This window comes from Protopterus annectens, chromosome 1.part0, assembly GCF_019279795.1.
Source record: "Protopterus annectens isolate FY-2018-M chromosome 1.part0, PAN1.0, whole genome shotgun sequence".
Taxonomy (NCBI): Eukaryota; Metazoa; Chordata; order Ceratodontiformes; family Protopteridae; genus Protopterus; species Protopterus annectens.
The window spans coordinates 1,382,783,205-1,382,807,005 of record NC_056725.1 but is presented as its reverse complement, the minus strand read 5'-3'; the positions used below and the strand labels follow the sequence as shown (position 1 = coordinate 1,382,807,005).

Genomic DNA, 23,801 nt, shown 5'->3' with positions numbered 1-23,801 from the left:
CAGAGATGGTCTGCACCTGTCACCCTGGGATTCAGGTTACTGGCTAAGGCTCTTGCCACCCCTATAGTGCCTTTTTAGGCAAACTTTAAAGGACAAAACCACCACCGTAACAGGTACAAGCATGCAAAATCTGAAGGTAATGCTACTCAATGCTAGAAGTCTAAACCTCAAAATGCACTCTCTCGAGGCACTCCTAAAAATGGAGAACATCGATATCTGTGCAGTAACTGAGACCTGGTTCAAGGCTCCAGAGAGCACCCCTGCAATACCAGGCTACAACTCTTACCACACTTTTCGCCACCAAACCAGGACCGAAACACTAAAGGTGGAGGAGTGTCAATATTCACCAAGGATATTCACACCACCAGGCTAGATGGCCAACACAATGTGTCTGAAATTCTCCAAGTGCAACTAACACTAGGTAAGACTGCAATCCAAATTGTAGCTTGCTACAGATCCCCCACCATACCCCAAGATTCTCACTACACCTTTTTAAACATACTGGAAAATATTAAGATAGAACCAAACACCATAATACTGGGTGATTTTAACTACCCTGCCATTAACTGGGAAAACTACTCATGTCCCAACACCTTTAGAACGGTTCTTGGAATTCATAAATTCCAACGCCCTGGATCAACTAATCCATAGTCCCACCAGGGGCTCCAATGTCCTAGACCTGGTCATTACCAACATGGCAAATCAATGCTCCATACCTATGGTCACCCCCTCGTTAGTCAGGTCTGACCATAAGCTAATCACCCTTAACATCCACATCCCACCCCACCCCCAGTAAAGAAACCACCATAAAAACTTCTCCAAAGCCAACTTCATGCTACTCAAGTCAGAAGTGACAAACATCATGACACCCATGCAGACGTGAACTGAAAGTTCAACTGCTGAATCCTACACTAAGGCACTGTACGAGCACATCCACTCATGCATGAATCGTGCCATCCCAAATAGAACCAAAATGCTCTCATCCAAAAAAGGAAGCCAATCTGGTGGTCCCCTGCCATAAACAAACTTTACAACAAAAGGAAGAAACTTTTGCAGAAAAGAGGAAAATCCCAGGATGCAAAAACTCCCTTACTAGCCTCAGTAAGAAACTGAGATGCCTCATAAAATCCTCCAAAGCTAGTTACGAAAATAAAATTGCCAAAGATTCCAAAGACAACCACAAAGCATTCTATAACTATGTCAAGAATCTAAATGGCAATGCTCAGATCTGCTCTGAGCTAAAACAGAATGGCAATAAATATACTGATCCAAAGGATATTGCCAATATCCTGGCAGATCGATTCAGTGCCAACTTCACCCCCTCTCACCCCCTAAATGGCCCATCTCAATACCGTAGGTACAAAACGCACTCTCTAAAGCCAAGAATACAGCATCCATGGGACCAGATGACATCCCGGGCTGTGTACTACATGAACTACAATATGAACTGGCACCTCACCTAAGTGTCATGTTTAATCATAGCCTCACCTCAGGTTTCGTGCCCACTGAGTGGCGCAGAGCTACAGTTATCCCAATCCACAAGGGGGATCCACCTTGGATCCCGGAAACTTCCGTCCCATCAGTCTGACAAGCCTTATCTGCAAGGCCATGGAGCGTATTATCATGGAACTTATAAACAAAGACATTGGCAACCTTCAAACACTGGACCCCACCCAGTTTGGGTTTGTGAAGGGCCGATCTTGTCTCCTGAACCTGATTGACTTCTTTGAATCAGTCTCCAGAGCCATGGACAAGGGTAAGGTGGTCCACACAGCCTATCTAGACCTTGCCAAGGCCTTTGACACCATCACCCCCTCTGGAATCATAGATATACTTACTAAGTTGGGTATTAATCCCTATGTCACCCAATGGGTTGCTAAATGGCTTACTGATAGAACCCACACTGTAAAAGTAGCCGACTCCAAATCCAGCTCCAGACAAGTGACAAGTGGAGTACCTCAGGGTTCAGTCCTGGGGCTGCTCTTGTCTGGCATCTACTTCTCTGAAGTACAGGTCAACACTAAGGGACTCTGGCTAACAAAGTTTGCAGATGACTGCAAACTGGGAGCCATTATTGAATCCCCAAATGATGTGGATACTCTACAAAAGGGCCTTACAGAAACAGATGCTTGGTGCCAGAGCCATGGGCTCAAGCTCAATGCCAAGAAATGTATTGTTATCCGCTTTGGGAAAAAACATGTATCCATGAATTACCATATAGGTGGCAGTACACTAAACACAGAAAGTGTGATAAGAGACTTAGGGACACAGGTGGACAGTGGTCTCACCTTCGATAACCACATCGCCAGAACAGTCAGGAAATCCTTCTATGTGGCACACCTCATCACGAAGGGCTTTTCATCCAGAAAAAAGGAGGTCATTGTCCCACTGTACTCATCCCTCATTAGACCCATTATAGAATACAACGCCCCATTTGGTATGTACCTCTCAAGACCTCTGCAACAACTGGAAAGGCCTCAGAAATACCTCACTAAAATAATCACAGGCCTAAAGCAGATGCCCTACGCTGACCGCCTTAAAAAACTCCAGCTATACTCTGTCATATCGTCTACTCAGAGGCGATCTCTGCTTAACATACAAGGCCATGTCAAACCCAGAGCTGTTGGACATGCTACACTTAAAGAAATCCCAATCCCTCAGAGCTACACGCTCCAGGGATCTAAACCTTGTCATCACAATAAACAAAACATGCTGGAGGGATAGGTTCCTGACCCAGAGACTCCCCAGACTCTGGAATAGATTGCCCATACATGTCAAGCAGAGTGCCTCTTTGGACCTCTTCAAGAGGAACCTTGACGATTGGATGGGAGAAAGGAAATTCACCCCAGGGATCACGTCAGTCGCCCTGCTAGACAGGGGTCCAGGAAAGTAAATAATGTGGGAAGAAATAGCCAGGGAATTGTTATGGCTAGGCTTGTATAGGCCCTAGGGCTGATAGCCTAGTACCAACCTATGAACCTATGGACTACATAACATCAAGAAGTTATGTACTCACCATAACGTTCGATGTATGTAGTCCATCTCGCCTCACATTCTTACTTACCATCCCACCTTCTCCCTTCCTGGAGGATCTAGAGGTTAGGTCTGGTTTTTAGAGTTCCCTTCACCTTTAGTTTATTCCTCTTTACTTGGATGTTGTTATGCATAGGATATGAGTGTGGTGTTTGCAGCAAACTAGATCTGGGGATATGGAGCAGTGCAGCATGGGATACCTTCTTAGCCCAGCCAATAGAAGACTTCAAGCTAGAAACGTTTGCCCGAGTCGGAGCCGATATTCGGCTCTGAACCCACGAGTAAGAATGTGAGGCAAGATGGACTACATACATCGAACGTTATGATGAGTACATGTTATGTATAGTTATAGTGTATTTATAATGACATAATCTGAAGTAGTTAACTTCATTTGATCAGCAACCAGTGGGTTATGGATCCGATTAGGATCCGAGCCAGCAGCATACCAAGCTAAAGATCCGAGCTCCAAGCTCTACCCCCTTACCCATACTACCCTCCTTCCAATCCCAGATCTCGTTTGCTGTGGCTTTGCCAAGCACGGGATTTTTTGAGTACCAGGTTAGTGTAACTAATTCTTGTAATTTTCTTAAAATATTTTCTTAAAATATTTGGGTAGATAGTGGTAGCAGTGTGAGTGTAGTATTTTCTATATTTCTTGTATATTAGTTCTATTCGTAACTAATCTATCCCCTCTTATCCTTGGTAAATATCTATCCCCTAGTAGGCCCTTCTTTTCCCTTTATATGTGTGTGTGAAGGGTACAGCTGAAAGCCAGAAAACTACCTTTTCTTAAGTGTACTGAGTGTGGCCATAAGCTGTCCCCAGCGGATGGTCACACTCAGTGCGCTCTTTGCTTGGGGGTTTCTCACCTTTCCTCAGGCTGCCAGATCTGTGCAGCCTTTAACCCCTGGGCCTTGCGCGATAGGAAGAACAAGCCGATTTTGGTGGGTCTTCTACCTGCGGAATTGGCTTCTTCTTCCTCTTCTCCCTCTATAGCGACAACTGCGGCTGCGGTTGCCCAACCATCTGGCCCTCCTCCCCTGTCTGGGACTCACCCTCGCACCTCATCCCAGGGAGAGCGAGAGGCAAAAAAGGACAGATAAGAGAGATGGGAGAGAGAGAAAGAGAGAGAGAGAAGCCACAAATGGCGAGCCAAATTGTACCCCTTGGCCCTTCCAGCTAAGGTTCTGTCCTCCCCATTAAAGATTAACAAGCATCCTTCCCCACTGCTCCATTCCCCATGCCTCTCTCCGGAGCCGGAGGAGGAGGCCCGACCATCTTCGAGGTCGTCGCGTCGGCCCTCCCGGCTGGCTTCGGCAGCCTCTTCCAGATCTACTCGTAGCCTCTCGGACGTAGATATGGACCGGATGATGCGTCGCTTCCTGCAAATTCAGCTGCAGATGGGAGTGTTGCTGCCTCCCCCTGGGGGGTAGGGTTCAGCTCCACTGTTTTCCCCAATAGCTCCTTCTCCGAGTCAGGAAGTCGGCTTCTGTGGTTATTGCTACCTCGACGCTGGCCATGCCCTCGAGCTTATCGGATCCCTTTTCGGATCCGAGGGGGCGAGTGTGTCTTCAGCTCCTTTGTGGTCAGAGCACACTGTCCACTCAGATCCGAGCTTTTCGGCTCCGACACCGATCCCTTCGTCGGATCCGAGGGTGCTGGCCACCTGTCTTAGAGAAGCCGGTTCCTCATCGGCATTCAACATTGTGGAGAGGGTTCTCTCTAGAGGATCGAGACCCCTCACTCTTTCCTCGGGATCCGCCCCCGTTCCCTCACAGCTCTGTTTGTCCTCCATCGTCCAGTCCCAGGGGCAGCCTGTGTCGTTGATACCCCAGCCAGTTCCCCTGGAGGAACATGAATCCGTTGGTGAGCCCCCCTCGGACAGCCCCCCCGAGGAGATTCCTCACAACCACCTGTGCAAAAGGAGGCACTTGGAATCCCCTGAGTCCCTCACTGAGGATACCGATTTGGAGGAAGGGGCATGCTCTCCCAAGTCCCCCCCTCCCCCAATGACATCTCCTTCATAGACATTATGGAAATGCTCCGCCAAAGGGGGGTGGACCGCCAAAAAACCTTCCTTGGACGAGTCTGTATTCCTGGAGGTGTTCGACACAGGCCCATCTACCTCTTGGGTGTCCCCCCCGGCCGACCTGATTACCACCAGGGTGTGGAAGGAACTGGACACTGTAGAGCCGATCCCCAGGAGGCCCGACAAGATTCTGAGCCCCCCTGCAGGCAAGGCTTTGTGGAGCAAGGGTTCCCCTGTAGATGCCATGGTGGTGGCGGTGGCCACTAAAATGGAACTAGCGCAGGACAGTTCTTCAGTCCATCCCCCTGACAAAGGAGTCTTGGGCAATGGACTGTATTGGAAAGCGGATGTTTGCTTCAACTACCTTCCCTGTTAGGGTGCTGAATTACTTGGCCCATGTAATCAAACTGCAGTGGGACCTGGTTAAAGAGTACGCTGAGTCTCCCCCAGAGTCCATGTCGACCGAGGATGAATAGATTTTCTCGGCTCGTATGGCCACTCTCAAATCAGTGTCTAATACGTCTATGTGGCTACTCTCCCACTCCATGGAAGGAGCCGCTAGAGCTAGCGGGACCGGTATCGCCTTAAGGCGTCATGCCTTGCTTCGGCTTTGCAATTTCTCGGAACCTTTCAAGGAGTCCTTCGATAATGCACCCCTTGACGGGTCTACCCTGTTCGGGAAGACCGTTCACGAGACGCTGGTCCAGAGCGAGAAAGACGGGAAAACGCTGTCAGCCATCGGAATCTGCTTCTGTGCCCCTCAAAGGTCCTTCTCCAGGAACCAGCGAGGGCAGAAGAAGATGTGGTTCCGGAAGTCTCAGCAGGCCCGGAACGCTCAGGACTCCTCCCCAAGAGGCAGAGGGGGACAAGGTGGATGCCGGCCCAGAGGCAGACGGGGTCCGAAGAACTTTGGTTCATGGGAACCCTTTTCTGACCGACCTGCGCAGCAGCCCTGAGGGGTTGCCTGACTGCTTCTCTCTGGAGCAGTCAGGGGGCGTTTTTCAAGGCACCTGGCTCAATGGGAGTCCATCACGACAGATCGCTGGGTGCTTCAGATAATATCCAGAGGCTATTCAATCCTCTTCATAAACAAGCCCCCTTACTCAGGACGCTTCCCAGATGTTCCACCCACTAAAAGGGAGGCCGCGGCTTTGGAAATAGAAAATCTGTTAGAAAAAAAGAGCCATCCAGCACGTTCCCCCAGAAAAGTCTGGATCAGACATCTACTCCAGGTTCTTTCTGGTGCCAAAAAAGACGGGGGATTTATGGCCGATTCTTGACCTGTCAACAATGAACCTTTTCATTGCCAAAGAAAAATTCCGGATGGTCACACTCCAGTCCATCCTGCCCCTCTTGCAGGAGGAGGGACTGGATGTGCTCCATAGACCTCAAGGATGCGTACTATCATATTTTCATGGACAGATGGTCCAGGAGGTTTCTCCGCTTTCGGCTAGGGGCTAGTCATTACCAGTTCAGGGTCCTACCCTTCAGTCTCACCACAGTGGCAGTTGTAGCGGCCCACCTGAAGCTCCAGGGCATACAGGTCTTCCCGACTACCTAGACCTAGGTACCTAGACGACTGGCTCCTCACTGCCCCCACCAGGCATCTACTCTCTCTAGCCAGGGACTTCTTCCTCCGTTTATCATCCCAGTTGGGGATCACTATAAATGTCAAGAGGTCGTTTCCCCCAACCTGTTCAGGTTATAGACTTTATAGGGGCCAGGATAGATTCCCTTCAGGTCAAGGCTTTCCTAATGCCAGACAGACTTCACAGCATGACTCTACATGTGCTAGCTCTTCTTCAGTCTCCTGCTCCCCCAGCAGAGTTAGTCCTGAGAGCTTTGGGGTCCATGGCGGCAGCGATCAGTTTGATCCCTTACACTCTTCTGCACATGAGGGTTTTACAGTGGACATTGCAAGTCCAGTGGTCCATTCTACACCATCCGCTAAACTTGCTGATTCCCCTCAGCAGGGTTTGCAGGAACTCCCTCATGGTGGCTCCAATCCCGAGCCCTTCGGGAAGGACGACCTTTTGTTATGCCCCTACCCCAGGCCACAGTGACCACGGACGCTTCCTGCCTAGGGTGGGGGGGGGGCATTACTTGGGCAGGACTGTCCAAGGCATGTGGACTCAGACAGAGACCATTCTGCATATAAATGTACTGGAGATGAGGGCGGTCCTTTTAGCGTTGCAGGCCCTTCATGCCTTCCTTCCTCCGGGGACTATTGTGATCCAGTCAGACAATATGTCGGTGGTCTGGTATATCAACAAACAGGGGGGAACCAACCTCTTTGCCAAGAAGCCATGAGAGTTTGGGAATGGGTGATCTCCACCAACCGCTTTCTGTTAGCAATGCACATTCCGGGTCGGTCCAACATTCTGGTGGACAAATTGAGCAGAACTATTCTCTCCCCTTATGAGTGGTCTCTGAATTCTTCTGTAGCGGAACAGATCTACCTCAAGTGGGGTCAGCCTTGCTGCTATCTCTTCGCATCACCTTTCAACGCGAAGTGCAGCGAGTTTTTCGCTCTAATTCCTCCTTTAGGGGAAGCCCCCAGAGACTCTCTAGTCCATGCTTGGCCACCCGGTCTTCTTTATGCGTATCCACCACTTCCGCTGATGACAAAATTTTTGCAGAAAGCTCATCGGTTGTGGAGCAGAATTATCTTCATAGCCCCATTCTAGCCTCATCAAGTCTGGTTCCCCTGCCTACGGTCTCATCTCATAGCTCCTCTCTGGATATTGGATCCCATTCTGGATCTGATCTCTCACCCCTCGGGAATGGCCCCTCTGAACCTGGACAAGCTCAAGCTCGCAGCTTGGCTGATCCAGTTCCCTTAGTTGCCAGGACTCCCGGTATCTCTACTCTAGTCAAGTTCATTCTGGTGGCGGCACATAAACCCTCTACCAGGAATATTTACAATAGTAAATGGAAACGTTTTTCCATTTGGGCTTCACAGAAAAACTTGGATCGTTTTACCGCCCCTATTCCAGCGGTTCTAGAATTCTTGTCTCATATTTTTCAGCAGGGGGCCAGTTCATCTACTGTAAAGGTTCAGCTGGCTGCTGTTTCCCATTTCCATATTGGGGACAGCTTTGGTTCTCTCGCTGCTACCAGAATTTGTAAGGCCTTTCTAATAGGTACCTTTCTTTTGAGACCTCCTATTAGAAATTCACCCCCACTGTGGGACCTGACCTTGGTTCTTCAGGCATTAGTCGCGCCTCCGTTTGAACCCGCAGCTTCTGTTGATTTGAAGTTCTTGTCATGGAAGATGGCCTTTTTGGTAGCCATTACCTCAGCCAGGAGAGTGTCGAGCTTCAGGCTCTTTCTATCAAACCTCCATACCTTGTATTTCACAAGGACAGGGTATCTCTCAGGACTAATCCCCCTTTTCTTCCCAAAGTTGCTTCTGAGACTAACATTAATCAATCCATTAATTTGCCATTTTTTTTCCCCAATTACCAGAACAAAGGGGAGTATAAACTTTATTTACTGGATGTTCACAGACAGTTACATTTTTATTTACACCGGACGGCTGTCTTTCGTAAATCTGACCGACTTTTCATCTCTTTTGCAAAATCCTTTCTAGGGAAACCGATTTCTGAAGTGACTCTTGCCAGATGGATTTCGAGTTGTATCCTCTTAGCATATAGAGAATCTGGCTTGCCAGAACCAATAGGAGTTCATGCTCATTCTACGCGTTCTATGGCAATGTCTGCTGCATTCTGGTCTAGAGTTTCCCTGGATGACATTTGTTCAGCGGCTACCTGGGCGTCCTCTCACACCTTTATTTCTCATTATAAGCTAGATTTGGTGTCTAGAGGAAGGGCTGCGTTTGGCTCTGCAGTGCTCCGGAATATTCTTCCTTGAGGGCCTCCCAAGATTTCGGGTAGCTGGGGACTCTGTCCCACAGGTTGCTGATCAAATGAAGTTAACTACTTCAGATAAAGAAGTTATGTATTCACCATAACGTTCCATCTGAGTAGGTAACTTAATTTGTCAGCAACCGTCCCTCCCTCCTTCCCCCTAACCTGAACAGTTATTTAGCTCAACTCGAGGTTTGGATGCTCGAGTTTTGTTTGTTTCTGAGTCACTTTTTCTCAGGTTGTTAGTTTGTTTTGTTGTTTGTGCAAGTGGCAAACGCGATCTGAGGATTGGAAGGAGGTTGCAGGGTAGTATGGGTAAGGGGGTGGAGCTTGGAGCTCGGATCTTTAGCTTGGTATGCTGCCGTATCCGATCCGTAACCCACAGGTTGCTGACTGAAGTTACCTACTCAGATGGAATGTTATGATGAGTACATAACTTCTTTTTTTAGTATTTTCACTGTTTTTTGTTTGCCATAAGTCTCACTTAACAGTGCGTATTGCATGAAACTAAGAGGGTGCTGCATGCCATTGCATTTACCTGAGGCCTTCGATAACTGAAAGCACATATTAAGGCATGTTAGCAGGGAGATTCATTAGCTCTGAGATCTGTCTGAAGTATGCTTAACATCAGTAAGTATATGCTCAGATATTATAAATACTGCTTATGTCTGTCTGTTGAGGGTCTACTTTTATGTTGGGTACCTGCACGTGACTTGCACTATTTTTGAGAAGGGCTGTATTAGTGAATGGAGAGGTGTGCTTATTGAGTGGTGGTAAAAGAAAATTTTGTTATGGTCATTGATGGTTCTTTTAGTCTTTCCTTCTGGAAGATGAACTGCTCTCAAAGATGTATTTTTATAATGAATTTTCAAATTACTGCAGTTAAGTGAGTATTGTTAATTTGTGCTGCTCTCCAAGTAGCATACCTTTTTGCCTTGAGTCTGAAAGTGCCCTTTCTTTTTGTTTAGATTCCAGGTGGTTTGCTCTGTCAAAGTGCATCTCATGGCTTCTGAACTCAAGCGATCTAAGTGATCCCTGAACTTAGTTGTTCATCTCTCATTCATGTTCTCAGTATTAAGCTCATCATGCTACAACACATCAAGTTTCAGCACTGAAAATTCCCTTGGTTTATCACATTCCCAGAAATACTGTTGTTAAGGATATCCGTTCAGTCCATTTTATGCAGATACTGGAAATCTTGATGAAAACTTTTCTGCAGTAAGGCAGGCTCTGTGGAGGACAGCATCCCATATACCAGTGTTTTTTTTAATATAAATGGAAAATGGTCCCCTTCATCAGTGATTTGTTCATTGTAATTTTTAAATTTTGTCACTTTCATAAATAGGATAGTTGAAAAGGAAGTTAGTTAGCAACCCTTAAGAAGTTACTCCAGATGGATTGCTTCCATTTATTTACTGATTAATGGAAAGAAGATTGTAAATGTATAAAATGCATCTGAAATGATATGCTTTTGCCAGGTAGCAAAAAAGTTTGTCTTTATTAATGCTCATTCCTTTTTTGATTTTTTTTAAGCTGTTAAACGACTAATGAAAGAAGCTGCAGAATTAAGAGAACCTACTCAGCACTTTCATGCACAGCCTTTAGAAGTAAGTATCTTAAAAATGAGCACTTGCTTTTCAAAAAATACCAACAGTTATAGTACCTTTTGATTGTGATATTATAACTGGATACTTGAGGTTTAGTGGAACAGAAAAAAATGTTTAACTTTCCTTTTGACTAAAAAGGACTGAATATTATTGTCTGATGATTGTGCTAAATTTCACTGAATTGTCATATATATTTAATTAATAATGTTCCATCTTTCATTTTGATTTCGAAAGGCATAACCATCGTACAAACTTGTCTTTGACCCAAGCACGCAAATTAACTCATTGAGCACAGCATTATTTAATGTGTGCCTTTTGATTTGTGTCTGAAGAAACAAAATTAGGCTTGATGTCTCAGTGTAGGCAAGCTGCATTTGGGGCTGTTTCATGTATCCTGAAGGACTGTTGGTATGGTGTCTTGTGAGTGGAACAGGTTTGAGTGCAGTACGTTTGCTAGGATATGCATAAGGAACACTGCCTTTATGACTGGATTATACAGTAACTGAATGTGAGAGAATAATGGTGGGTGGATTTAAAAAGAAGCTTGGTGTCCGTATTACACACTGACAATGGAAGCTGGACCACAGCTATACATTAGCACATTAGATTTTGCATATATTGGAATTGTTAGGTGAGGGCTTGTTGGTCCCTTATGACTGTGATGAAAAAGTAAGCAGTTTTAATCGCAGAACTGCACATTGTATCTGGATTTCTATCAGATGTTGTTAGCCAATTGCCTTGTAAATGTGTTATTTTTTTTAATTGAAATTTTTCTTGACTTTAATTGAGTTCACAAAGTACTTATTTCCCATTTTCAGTCAATTTCTGTGGTAGCTATGTGGTTCTTATTTAAACAAAGCATATTTCTGTACTACATTGCAAATTGGTTATGAAAAGAGCCTAAACTGACTTACTGAGCATCCATTCATTTTTTGGTTAAATAACTGAAACATAGACTTCCTTATATTAATACTTTCTGTATTTATATGATTTTGTCCACACTTGCTGGATGGTCTGTGGGAGTACATAATAATGTCTGCATGTGTTTTGTGAACTTGGTATGACCCCAGCATCATGCAGTAGTTAACACTTTAATTCTATCCGTATTGTGGGGTAGTGGCTCAGCTTTTTGTTCTTTCATAGATTTGAGACGGTGTCAGTAAGTTTGCCAGAACTGTGTATGTGTGTTTTGTTAATGTACAGAAGGCATGTGGCTGTTTACATCAGCATCCTTCAGTAGTCATAGCCATGGAAAATGACTACATTCTGTGTCCTTATCTACTTGTGTTCTGTGAACTTGGAGAAGGAATATGACTGTGTCACCCAACATGTCTTGTGGGAAGTGCTACAACATTATGGGGTCTCAGGACCACTGCTGTATTCTTTAACATTCTCTGAGGAGTGAGACTTCAGTCTGTAATCTTAACATCAAAGCAAATACTTTCACAATGGGCATAAGCTTCAGCCAAGGATTGTGACATGTTTTCTCCCGTTTGTGATTTTCATGGACCGGATATTAAGGAGCAGTAAAGGTTTGGATAATATCCTGTTTCTGCATGTTAGGGTTGCATCTTATTTTTTGTTTGCAGATGGTGATGTCCTCTTAACCATATGTGACTCAGATCTCCATCATGCACTGAAGGCTTTAACTGCTGAATGTCAAGTGGCTATGTTGAAAATACCAAAATGTGATTAAAATTAGAGTTCATAATTCTCTCCTGGAAAAAAGTGGAATGCTGTTTGTAGGTGAATCAGTTGTCTTGGTGTCTTGATCACTTGGTTTAATTTATCAAAGTTTTTTGGATTTCTAATACCATGTTGGGAATGGACCCCATTCCTAAATCAGTGTGATTAAAATTATGAAATTAGTATTGTTTCAGTCTTTGATGCTAACCAAAAGTACCCTTCACTGGATCCGCAATGTACCCAGAATTGACTCCTCCTGCAATTCATACGGAGTTGTAAGTATCAGTGGCACTAGTGAGATGACTGTGCGATAGTGACGGACCTTAGGGTTAGGGTTTGGGTTAAGGTAAGTGGATAGTTAGTGGTGTATGTATAGTTTAGTGTAGGGTTAGGTGTAAGAGTTTAGGTGTATGTGTGTGGATTGCTGTTTGTTTGGTGTGCTTGTGTTGTGTGTATGTGTTTTGGAACAGCAAATTTTTTCCCTAGGAAAAAATTCGCTGTTCTGAATGTTCAATGTTTTCAATTTTCGATTCATAGGGTTCAGTATTAGAACACTCGAAATTTTGAATGTTCAGTGTTCTAATATAGACCCTGTTTTTTTATATATGTTCATTATTTCCACCTTTAGTCTGTTATGGGTTGCTTTCCACCTAGGAAACAGTAACCCAGACAGCTTCAAAAAAAACTCTCCACTCCTACATTTTTGACTACTGACTTCCCTCCTTGGGGTAAACAAATCAGCAGTCAGAATGAAGCTTTCTTCCGTACTTGCCATCTCAAGAAGCATCTTGTCAGGCTTCACAGGCACACCAATCGACTAATAACTTGTTTCTAGCAGGTAAGTCCCTGGTGGGGAACCCTACCACTCAGAAATTATTGCAGTTTTAAAAAAAATAAGATATAATCTATTTTTTAGTCTTGAAGAAGTATTTCTTCTTCAAGAAAGCCAGTAATCTGATGCTGATTTTCATTCTATCCTCAACTGATGGGTTAGGATCCAATCCCTGTATCCAACTTGGGCATTGCTAAAGTTCATGGCAACCAGAAACTCATGAGCTTCTCCCTTACTCATAATGCAGCAACCCTAAATTACCTCAGATCTCGTTTGTCGCTTTACTTGAAAGACATGGTTGACCATAGCTCTCAAGTGGGGTTGGCACCCCTCCGTTTCTTTTTTTCGGACTATCCGGAAATCAAACTGATTCTCTGTTAGTCTGGAAAACACTGTACAAATTCCGGTATTCTGTTTTAAAAAAGGAAACAGACTATCGGAGGTGGTAAATTGGCTGATTTACTCTGCTTTTTTACAGAAAAGCATAGTAAATCAGCCAAAAACAGGCAGCAGGGATGGAAAAAGAGGGCATTCCCTGCAAGGTGATGTAATTGTGACATCACACAATGGGTGAAATATGGGCAGGAGAGGGGGTGGGTTGGGTAGAGTTACTGGTGATGCGAGCGGTGTGGCTTTACTCCAGTTTTAGCCACAACGAAAGGTGGCAACCCTACTCTCGAGCATTTGTTAGATAAGTGCGTTCATTATAATTTCAAATCTAGATATTTTTCTAACTTCTCTTAAATTCTTAGTTTTTTCTATCTCTTACCTGATTGTATAGTTAGTACTTTTCAAAATACTCTTGTTAGTATTTCTTGCCCTTTTTTGGACTGTTGTACAGTGTGCACCTCTTAAATACTACTGTTAATATTTACTTTATTTCTACATTTGGTGTAGTTAATTTTACTGGCATTGCTGGTAGTTTTTCTATTTCTTCTTCTTCTTCTCTCCTGATTAAAAAATAAAAAAACACAAAACAAAACAAAAAAAAAACTATCCTTTCTTAAATTTTGTGTTTTCTCTTTTTTATAGTTTTTGCTATGGCAGAAAAAGGCTGGGTTTAAAAAATGTGACAGTTGCATCTTCAGGATGATTGTTCCATATGTCATAGATTCAACCCCAGGACACATTTAGAAAGGAAAAATAGGCTTATTTTAAAAGTCTTACTATACCATGACCCCCCATTAATATTCCAAAACGTGCACGCTGATTGGCCAGCGTGCACGTTGTAAATCGACTTATACTAATGGAAAAAGGTCCGGTCGCCCGGACTTTTTCCATTAGTATAAGTCTCTTTTAAAACACTGTCTCACTATGTTAAAAGAGTTTAACATAGCGACACAGGTTTAAAAAAAGCAACAGAGATCTCTGTTGCTTTTTTTAAAGCTGTCTCGCTATGTTAAACTCCTTTAACATAGCGACTCAGTGTGTAAAAAGCAACGGAGATCTTGCTTTCTCTGTTGCTTTTTTTTTAAACCTGTCTCGCTATGTTAAATGGGTTTAACATAGCGAGACAGCTTTAAAATAAGCAACGGAGATCGTTGCTTATTTTAAAGCTGTCTCGCTATGTTAAACCCATTTAAAATAGTGAGACAGGTTTAAAAAGCGGAGAAAGCAAGATCTCAGTTACTTTAGCTGTGTTAAATGAGTTTAACATAGCGAGACAGCTTTAAAATAAGCAACGGACATCTCCGTTGCTTATTTTAAAGCTGTCTCAGTAAGTTAAACCCATTTAACATAGCGAAACAGTAAAAAGCAACGGAGATCTTGCTTTCTCTGTTGCTTTTGGCCACAGCTTTGATGTACTGCATAGGCATGCGCAGTACATCAGAACTGCCGCGGATACCAGACAGCTGCGGAAGGGCAGCAAAGAGGCATTATACAATGCCATTATTTAAGAAAAGTAATTATTTCTTTTCTTAAATAATGTCATAGTATAATAGCAATCACCCAATTCTGGGTGTGGGTAATGCGGGATTTACCCACGGTTGTCTTTGTTTGGTCCCGAGGGCGCAAATCCCGCATTACCCACACCCAGGCGTGGGCTATTTCTATATTACCCTCTGCCTTTTGAAGGGCTATATCTGGAGATCAATCTCTCCAAACTAAACAATTGAAACTTCTCCAAAACCTTCTACATCTTTCACGGTTTTGGAGCCGTCCAAGAAAAGAGCCAAGATGCATCCAACCTCACCCTTGGATCTGAGAAAGAAAAAAATTGATGGGCCTGAATTCCTTGGAGCTGACAAAACAGGTATCTGATTGAATACTTCATACTCTTACCAGTTCAAGTGTTGTTCACCTACCCAAAACAAGATAATCACTGTCTGTGGATCTGGTGCCCTTACTTTTCTTGGAGCATCACTGAACCAGATCCCCTCTATTGTTTCCACTCGTTCTTCCAGAAGTTTGACGGAGGAAATGTGGAAAGAGTGGTGTAGAAGATCCTCTCGGCGCAGGGTCAGATGGACGTTTTACCGGCTCCTACCCCTTCAGGTCAGGAGGTCCGTTCTTCGACCACACCCTACTACAAGTTTTTCCTCCAATTCCTTCAGCTGTCTGAGTCCCTGGATCTGAAGGTAACAGTATCTTTGGATCCAAAGCTTACTGTGAGTACTCTGGTTCAGTTGGATCTTGATAGCTGTCAGAGCTGAAGCTTCCCTGTCAGATCCAAGGTGTTGGAATCGACTCTAACGTTATCGGAGCCATCTCTGCACCTCAGTGCCTCGGCACTGGATAGCTCAGCTCCTGCGTCCACCTCTGGGAGATTGCTTTTGGAGCGGAGGAGGACAGTAGTCCAAAAGCTTGTCTTTTTGGATCCAAGGTCCTCTCTTTCTCCAGGGTGATATGCTTTCAAGGCTGTTAAGAGGGTTTTGTCTGCCTCGGTAGAACAGACAGATCCAGCTCTCTTGGATCTTCAGCCTTCTACCTTGATGACTGTGCGCTCGGAGCCTCATCACTCTTTACCAAAGGGACAGCCACTCCGCGGCCCCCAAGCTTCCCAAAAGGGTATTTCGATTTCTTTCGATACCTCCCTAGGGCATCCCACTGAGGTGGTCCCTAGGAAGAAGATGTGTAAGAGGAAGCACTTGGACTCCTCAAAGGAGTCTTGTCACGGAAGATATGGACCTCCTGAAGATGTTGCATTTGGAGGAATCCTAGAGATCCTAAAGCAGGGAGGTGGTTGGATGCTCAGCAACCCTTCATCTGAGGAGTTGGTATTCCTGGAGCCTTTCGGTACTGGCCCTTCTTACCTCCTGGATTACTCTGACCCCCCCCCCCCCCGACGAGCTTCTTGAGTTACTCTCTCGGTGGGCCTGGAAGGAACCCAACACAGTTGAACCTATACCTAGGAGACCGGATAAGATTATGGCACCACTTTCAGGGAGAAGTTTTGGGCTAAAGGGATGCCCATTGATGCCATGGTCATAGCGGTGGCCACCAAGAAGGAACATGGCAAGGAGAGTTGCCCTGTGCATCCCCTTAACAGGGAGTCTAGGGGGGATGGACAGGTTTAGGAAGTGTCTCTATGCCTCAGCAACCTTCATCTTAAGGTCACTGAATTATATGGCACACTTTACTAGGTTGCAGAGGGATTTGAAAAAGAAACTGTCAAATACCATCTCAGGATCCATGTCTGCAGAGGTCCAATCATACATGGCTGCTGAGTTGGCTACCCTACAATCTATTTTGAATTTATCCACAAGGCTCATTTCAAACGTAGCTGAAGGAACCTCAAGGGCAGTGGGTTCAGGCATTTCCCTTAAGAAATATGCCTGGATGCGCTTATGTGATTTTGCAGAGCCCTTCAAGTTTTATTAGTCAGTGCTCTTTTTGATGGCACAGCTTTGTTTGGCCCCAAAGTGAAGGACACTTTATCCAGTTGTGACAAGGATGGAAAACCCTGTCTGCAGTGGGTGTATGGTTTTCGACCCCTCAGAGATTCTTTTCTAGGAATCAACAAGGTGTTTGGAAGATGTGGTTTAAGAAATCTCAGGGTCCTTTCCAGGACACACATGGAGGAAATTCCTCCAGGGGCAGAAGAGGGAATTCCAATGATGTTGATCGTGTTTCACTGTTGCAGTCATTATATTTGGGTTATCCTGCTGGCAAGCGACCCGCAGTCGGCCCGAGTTCCAAAGTCTTGGTCCGGCGTCAGTTGCTGTCGCCTCTTCCTTGACGTCAGTGCGTCAGGGGTATAAAAGTTGCAACCGATGCCATTTTCTTCAGTCTTTCTTGCCGCGTGGTGCCCGAAGCAAAAGCAGTTCGCAAGTGCCGGTTGGTCGACTCCTGAGATTTTCAAAATTGAGTTTCGGAACCGAAGTCTTCAATAAAGCTAAGTACCCCGTTGGGGAAACTTTTTCTTGCTCCAGACCGATGTCAGTAAAAGTTAATAATTGTATTTCTTGTGGGAAGCAAATACCTCATAAGGACTTTCACTCTTATGTATTCCTTGCCTAGGCCCTGACCACGACGTTACTAGTTGTCGGTTTTGTGCTAGATTCAATAAACGCACTATTAAACGTCTGTTTGATTTTGCTTTACATTATTTTGGCCGAAGGTTTAATTACATAATACCGTCGGAACAACCGACGACCGGAATTTATAAAAAATGCAAAGAAAAAGACAGGCATCCGAGGTCCAAAACCGACGACAAAGCCTCTTCTAGGCCAGTCACCGGTTTGCCGATTCTCAGTGAGGCACTTTCGCAGCCCCTGACTCCCACTACCTCAGAGCCACAGGCCGAAACTGACAGCCATGTGGAGACACCGAGGCCTGTGGAAACTCAAGGTATTGGGCCTACGGAAACTATACCCACAGATGGGTCCGCAGCCGCTGAGCAGGCATCGGCTTCTGAGGGTGTTTTCAGACCTTCACAGCTTACAATTAAGCCCACTACAGCAGCAAAGGCAGTCAAAAACATCATTGAAGACAAGGAAACAAGTACAGCGTTCTCCAGAACAGTCATCCATGCCAAAGAAACATATGCTTAAAATGGCCGAAGACCTAATTACTTTAATCAGGGGTTCCCATCCCCCTCCTGACAAAAGGCCTAGGCAAGACACTGACTATGATTCCTCTGACCAGGTTTCCATTTCCTCTGATTCCTCTTCTGATCAGGGATATTCTGTCCCTCCCTATGAGGACTGTGATGCAGAAGAGTCTATACATTCAGCCTCTCCGCCTGAGGATTATTCTTTTGGGGAAATCCTGCACACCATGAGGGAGCATTTTCAGTGGGAGAGCCAGGATTATTCAGAATCCAAGAAAAGGTTCAGAGACTTCCTTTTATTGCCTCAGCACAGGCCCCTGGCTATCCCCCCTGTGCTTGATATTATTGATGTTTTTTCTGAATCCAGTCTGTCTTCTGATTCCTTACCCCCTGCACCAGTCAAGCCAGACAGGTACTACAGGGTCCCTGACTCTCATAAATTTCTTTACAAAAACCCCGCTGCAGACCCAGAAACAATTTCTCAGGATCCTAAAGGGGTTAAGGCTTCCACTGCTAAAAATCATGTCCCCTCAGATAGGGATTCCAGAGCTCTGGACAGATGGGGGAAAAAGTTTACACTTCTGCTACTTTAGCTGTAAGAGCTTTAAACTGCCAGTTTCACATGCTTAAATATCAACAGTACCTCATGTCATTGTTAAAACAGAAAATGGTTTCAAATTCAGAAAGTCCTGACAGTAAGGAAATGCAGGATTTATTGCATGCAGTTGAACAAGTGGGAAAGCATACTCTGCAGTGTGGTTTTGATTCATTAGAGGCTTCTTGTAGAGCCGCAGTTACAGGCTCTGTTATTCAAAGGCATGCTTGGTTGAAAGAACAAAGTTTACCTGACCATGTTAAAGTAAAATTATTGGATGCCCCAGTACAGCATGATACTTTGTTTGGTGTTAAGGCAGAAGAGGTGTTAAAGAAAATGGAGGATAAATCAAAATCAATGCAGACAGTGAAAGATTTCTTACAGGTTCAACCACCTAGATTTAGCAGAAACTGGCCTTCAAAAAATTGGTCCTTTCCAATGTCAGACAGGCCACAAAGAGGCAGATACAGACGCCCAAGAGGCAGATCTAAGCCCCAAGCCTCCTACAGACCTAAACAATGGGGTGCTTCAGCCCCCAAAGGAGGGGAAGACAAATCACAACCTTATAGGAAACGGTCCCAATGACTTCCCTCTACAAATGCCAAGCACTTACATTTTGACAGCACCCCTAGGGGGAAAGCTAGCACTTTTCTCAAAAAATTGTCACAGGATCACCCAGGGCCAATGGGTGCTGAATATTGTTTCTCAGGGTTACAGGTTCCACTTCCACAAGCTTCCAAAACCAAAAGGTATGCCAGACCTGCCACAAAACCAATGGGCAGAGGCACAAAAACAGATTGCTGCTCTTATGGACATGGGAGCTATTCAAAAAGTTCCACAGCAAGAACAGGGACAATGATTTTGCTCAATACTTTTCTTAGTACCCAGAAAGGACAATGCCTGGAGACCAATACTGGACCTGTCTATCCTAAATACTTTCCTGGATGTTCCAAAATTCAAAATGTTAACACTACAGCAACTTCTGCCCATGCTGGGCAAGAAGGCTTGGCTAGTTACTTTGGACCTCAAGGAGGCATACCTGCATGTCTCAATCAGACAATCTTGCAGAAGATACCTCAGATTCATAGCAGGCTCAATGCATTACCAATTCTCTGCACTGCCCTTTGGCTTATCTACTGTGCCCAAGGTCTTCACAAAATGCCTGGCACCAGTAATTGCATTTTGCATACAAAAAGGAATTCAAATATATCCCTACTTGGACGACTGCCTTATTCAAGCAGAGAGCAAGGGCACTCTTCTAAAACATCTGGCGTTTGTAAAAAGATTACTAATTTGCCTAGGGTACACAGTAAACGAAAAGAAATCAAACCTAGTGCCCTGTCAAGAGATAATATTCGTGGGAGTAGGCTTAATTACAGCTGCCCAGATGGCTTATCTCACGCCAGACAAACAAAGGCAACTGACTCATTACTTTCAAATGATGGCAACAAAAACCCAGCTCCCTGCAAGAAAAGTTCTGCAGGCCCTGGGCTTCATGGCATCCTGCATTCTACTAATTCCATATGCAAAACTGCATATGAGGAAACTACAATGGTATCTAAAAAGTGTTTGGACTCAGCATTGTCACAGCCTAGAGACAATCATAACTTTAATTCCCTGCCTACAACAGGAGTTTCAATGGTGGTCCCAGGCCTGTCACCACAACAAGTGACAGCCTTTCACCTTACCCACAGCCAGGCAGACAATAACAACGGATGCATTGGATTATGCCTGGGGGCACATATGGCAGGAAAATGTATTCAGGGCACGTGGCCCAAGGAACAAATGCATCTTCACATCAATCAAAAAGAGATGCTAGCTGTACAGAATGCCCTGACAGCTTTCAAGGACCTACTACATCCAGTACAACTATTAATAAAGATGGACAATACGACAGTTATGTGGTACGTAAACAAGCAAAGGGGCACAAATTCCTACCCCCTATGTAGCAAGCCATGACTTTGTGGAAGACAGCACTGACCTATCAAGTACATCTGCAGGCACAATTCCTGCCAGGAACAAAAAATACACTGGCAGACGAACTAAGCAGAAATCTCATGGATTCTCATGAATGGAAGCTAAATCCACAAGTGTTCAGCATGATCACGAGGAAATGGGGACGCCCAGACATAGATCTTTTTGCCTCCCCTCACAATTACCAAATACAGAAATTTTGCACAAGAACTTATCACTCTCAAGCATGGAAAGTGGATGCTCTATCATTCAGCTGGAAAGGCCTGACAGTCTATGCCTTCCCTCCGATGCCTCTTCTTACCAAGGTGCTACTAAGTCAGACAAGAAAGGCCAAAAATGATCCTGATTTCCCCAGACTGGCCACGCCAGCACTGGTACACAATCCTAAAGAGTTTGTCTCGAGGCTTAGCTTGGCTTCTACCTCAAATTCCTCATCTTCTGACACAACAAAACAATCAGATTCTGCACAGTCAACTCAGAACCTTAAACCTGGCAGCATGGCAGATAATGTAGCCAGTCAAGACTGCACCCCTCTCTAAAGCTGTTATGGATGTCATTTTAGAAGCCAGGAGGCCCAGTACTAGGAAATCTTATGCAGAAAAATGGAAGAGATTCTGTGCTTGGAGCCAGGCACAAGGGCACGAACCACTTGTCCCTAATATACCTCAGATTTTACAATACCTAACTGAGATGCTGGACAAAGGCTTATCTTTCTCATCTATTAAAATCTATGCCTCTGCCATTTCAGCTCATTACAATACGGAACCTCCTATTTTTTCACATCCTCTACTACGACAGTATCTCAGAGGGGCAAAAAACATAAGACCCCCAAGGAGAGCACCAGTACCTACTTGGGACCTCAGTTTTGTTTTAGAAAAACTCACACTGCCTCATTTTGAACCAGCCAGCACAGCTTATCTAAAATTCTTATCATGGAAAACTGCTCTGCTCCTAGCAATAACTTCAGCAAGAAGAGTCTCAGAGTTACAGGCATTAATGGCTGTGGAACCTTTCCTCATTTTTTCATCAGGACAGGGTTTCTTTTAGGACAAACCCAACATTCATGCCAAAAGTGGTCTCCAGTGTGGCCTTAAACCAAACCATTCATTTACCTACGTTTTACCCAAAACCCCAGAATAAAGGGGAGAGACTTCTGCACGCTTTGGATATACACAGAAAACTACGATTCTACTTGGACAAAACAAAAGCTTTCAGAAAAACTGAGCAAATGTTTGTAGCCTATGCTGCAGGATCACAAGGAAAGCCTATTACAAAGCAGACAATCTCAAAATGGATAGGACACTGCATCCGCTTCTGTTATGCACAACATGGCAAATCAGTGCCTAAGGGCATTAGGCCTCATTCTACCAGAGCAGCAGCCACTTCAGCAGCTTTCCTCAGAGGAGTACCAACCAAAGACATTTTAGAAGCTGCAACCTGGAGCTCAGTGCACACCTTCACCAAGCACTACCACTTACCTCTCTTCTCTAAATCCAGAGCAGGCTTTGCCACTGCAGTTCTGCAGGGCCTGGTAGCCTCTCCAAATCCAGTTTAGACCCAGCCGCCCAACCTCAGCTTTGGGATTCTACCCAAGTGTAATGACTGCAACAGTGAAACACGATGAACATAGTACAGTTGTGTACCTACCATAAATGTAGATGTTCGAGTGTATTCACTGTTGCAGTCCAGGCTACCCCACCCATCATCCCCCTTGTTTCATTGCTGGGACTTTTTTGTACTTCTCATCTCTATACAACCTATGAGGTGTATTTGCTTGTAGATGAAGGAAATGTTTATAGTAATGTATGCATTTTTTTTGGCATAATTTTATTTTTCTAGCCTTCCTATCTGGGGGCACCAGACATCTGGGGCAAGAAAAACTGAAGAAAATGGCGTCAGTTGCAACTTTTATACCCCTGGTGCACTGACGTCAGGGAAGAGGCGACAGCAACCGATGCCGGACCAAGACTTTGCAACTCAGGCCAACTGCGGGTCGCCTGCAAGCAGGATAACCCAAGTGTAATGACTGCAATAGTGAATACACTCGAACATCTACATTTATGGTAGGTACACAACTGTACTGGTTACGCCACTCACGAGGCAGAGGTGGCCCACAAAACCAAGGGTCCAGAGATTCTTTCTTTGACAGACCTTACCAGCACTCCTCAAAGGAGGCCCAGTTGTCCTCCTCTGGAGCTAATCGGGAGTCATCTGTCCCTGCACCAGAAAGCCTGGCTAGACGTAAGATACTTGGGTGCAGAGGATTATTTCAAGAGGTTATATAATACCTGTTCCCTTTCATCTCCAATCTTAGAGAATCCCTGATGTTCCACTCATTCAGAGGGAGCAAGCAGCACTTCATGTACAAAAGCTGCTAGAAAAAAAAGAGTCATCCAAGAGGTGCCACTTGACCAGTTAGAATCAATCTGGAACTTAACTCATGATTTTTTAGTGCCAAAGAAAACAGGGGACTGGAGACCAATTTTGGATCTCAGCAACTTGAACAAGTCATTTCGAATAACGAAGTTTCGGATGGTCACGGTTCAGTCCATTCGCACTTTCCTGGGCAAGGACGACTGAATATACTTGATAGAGCTTCAGGATGCGTACTATCACATAAAGATGACCAGATAATCCAGAAAGTGTTTACACTTCCAGCTGGGAGCCAGTCATTACCAGTTCAGAGTTCTGCCCTTGGTCTCACCACAGCCCCCAGGGTGTTCCCCAGATGTATGGCAGCAGTAGCAGTGCACTTGAAACTGCAAGGATTCCGGTTGTTTCAATATCTAGATGACTGGCTCATTACTGCCTCGACCAGGCATCAGTTAAAAAGGGCAAGAGATCAGGTTCTCCAGACATGTTCTCATCTGGGGATAAGTATAAACTACTAAAAGTCTCAACTAGAACTGACTCAATGTGTGGAATTTGTAGGAGCTCTGTTCAACACAAACTCAATGTTAGTTTCACTGACCATAAGATCACAGGTCAGGAAAATAATCTGCAGTACCAAAATTTCATCCCGCTAGGTCCTTCAAGCTCTAGGATCAATGTCAGTGGCAATAACACTACTAACTTTAGCCAAATTTTACATGAGAGGATTCTGCAGTGGATGCTAGCAACACAATGGTTAAGACTTTACTGTCACCTCTGATACAAATCACTCAGATATGCAAGAGAGAGATG

The 23,801-nt window shown here is 44.8% G+C and overlaps 1 protein-coding gene across 2 annotated transcripts in view; it reads left to right on the top strand.

The window, feature by feature from the left end:
* Positions 1–23,801, top strand: part of UBE2J1 (ubiquitin conjugating enzyme E2 J1) — an 873,843-nt gene that overhangs the window by 306,040 nt on the left and 544,002 nt on the right. For both annotated transcript variants that reach the window (XM_044067059.1, XM_044067069.1), the window contains one exon: positions 10,465–10,538. In XM_044067059.1, the coding sequence (XP_043922994.1) occupies positions 10,465–10,538 (74 nt within the window). The remainder of the gene's footprint in view (positions 1–10,464; positions 10,539–23,801) is intronic.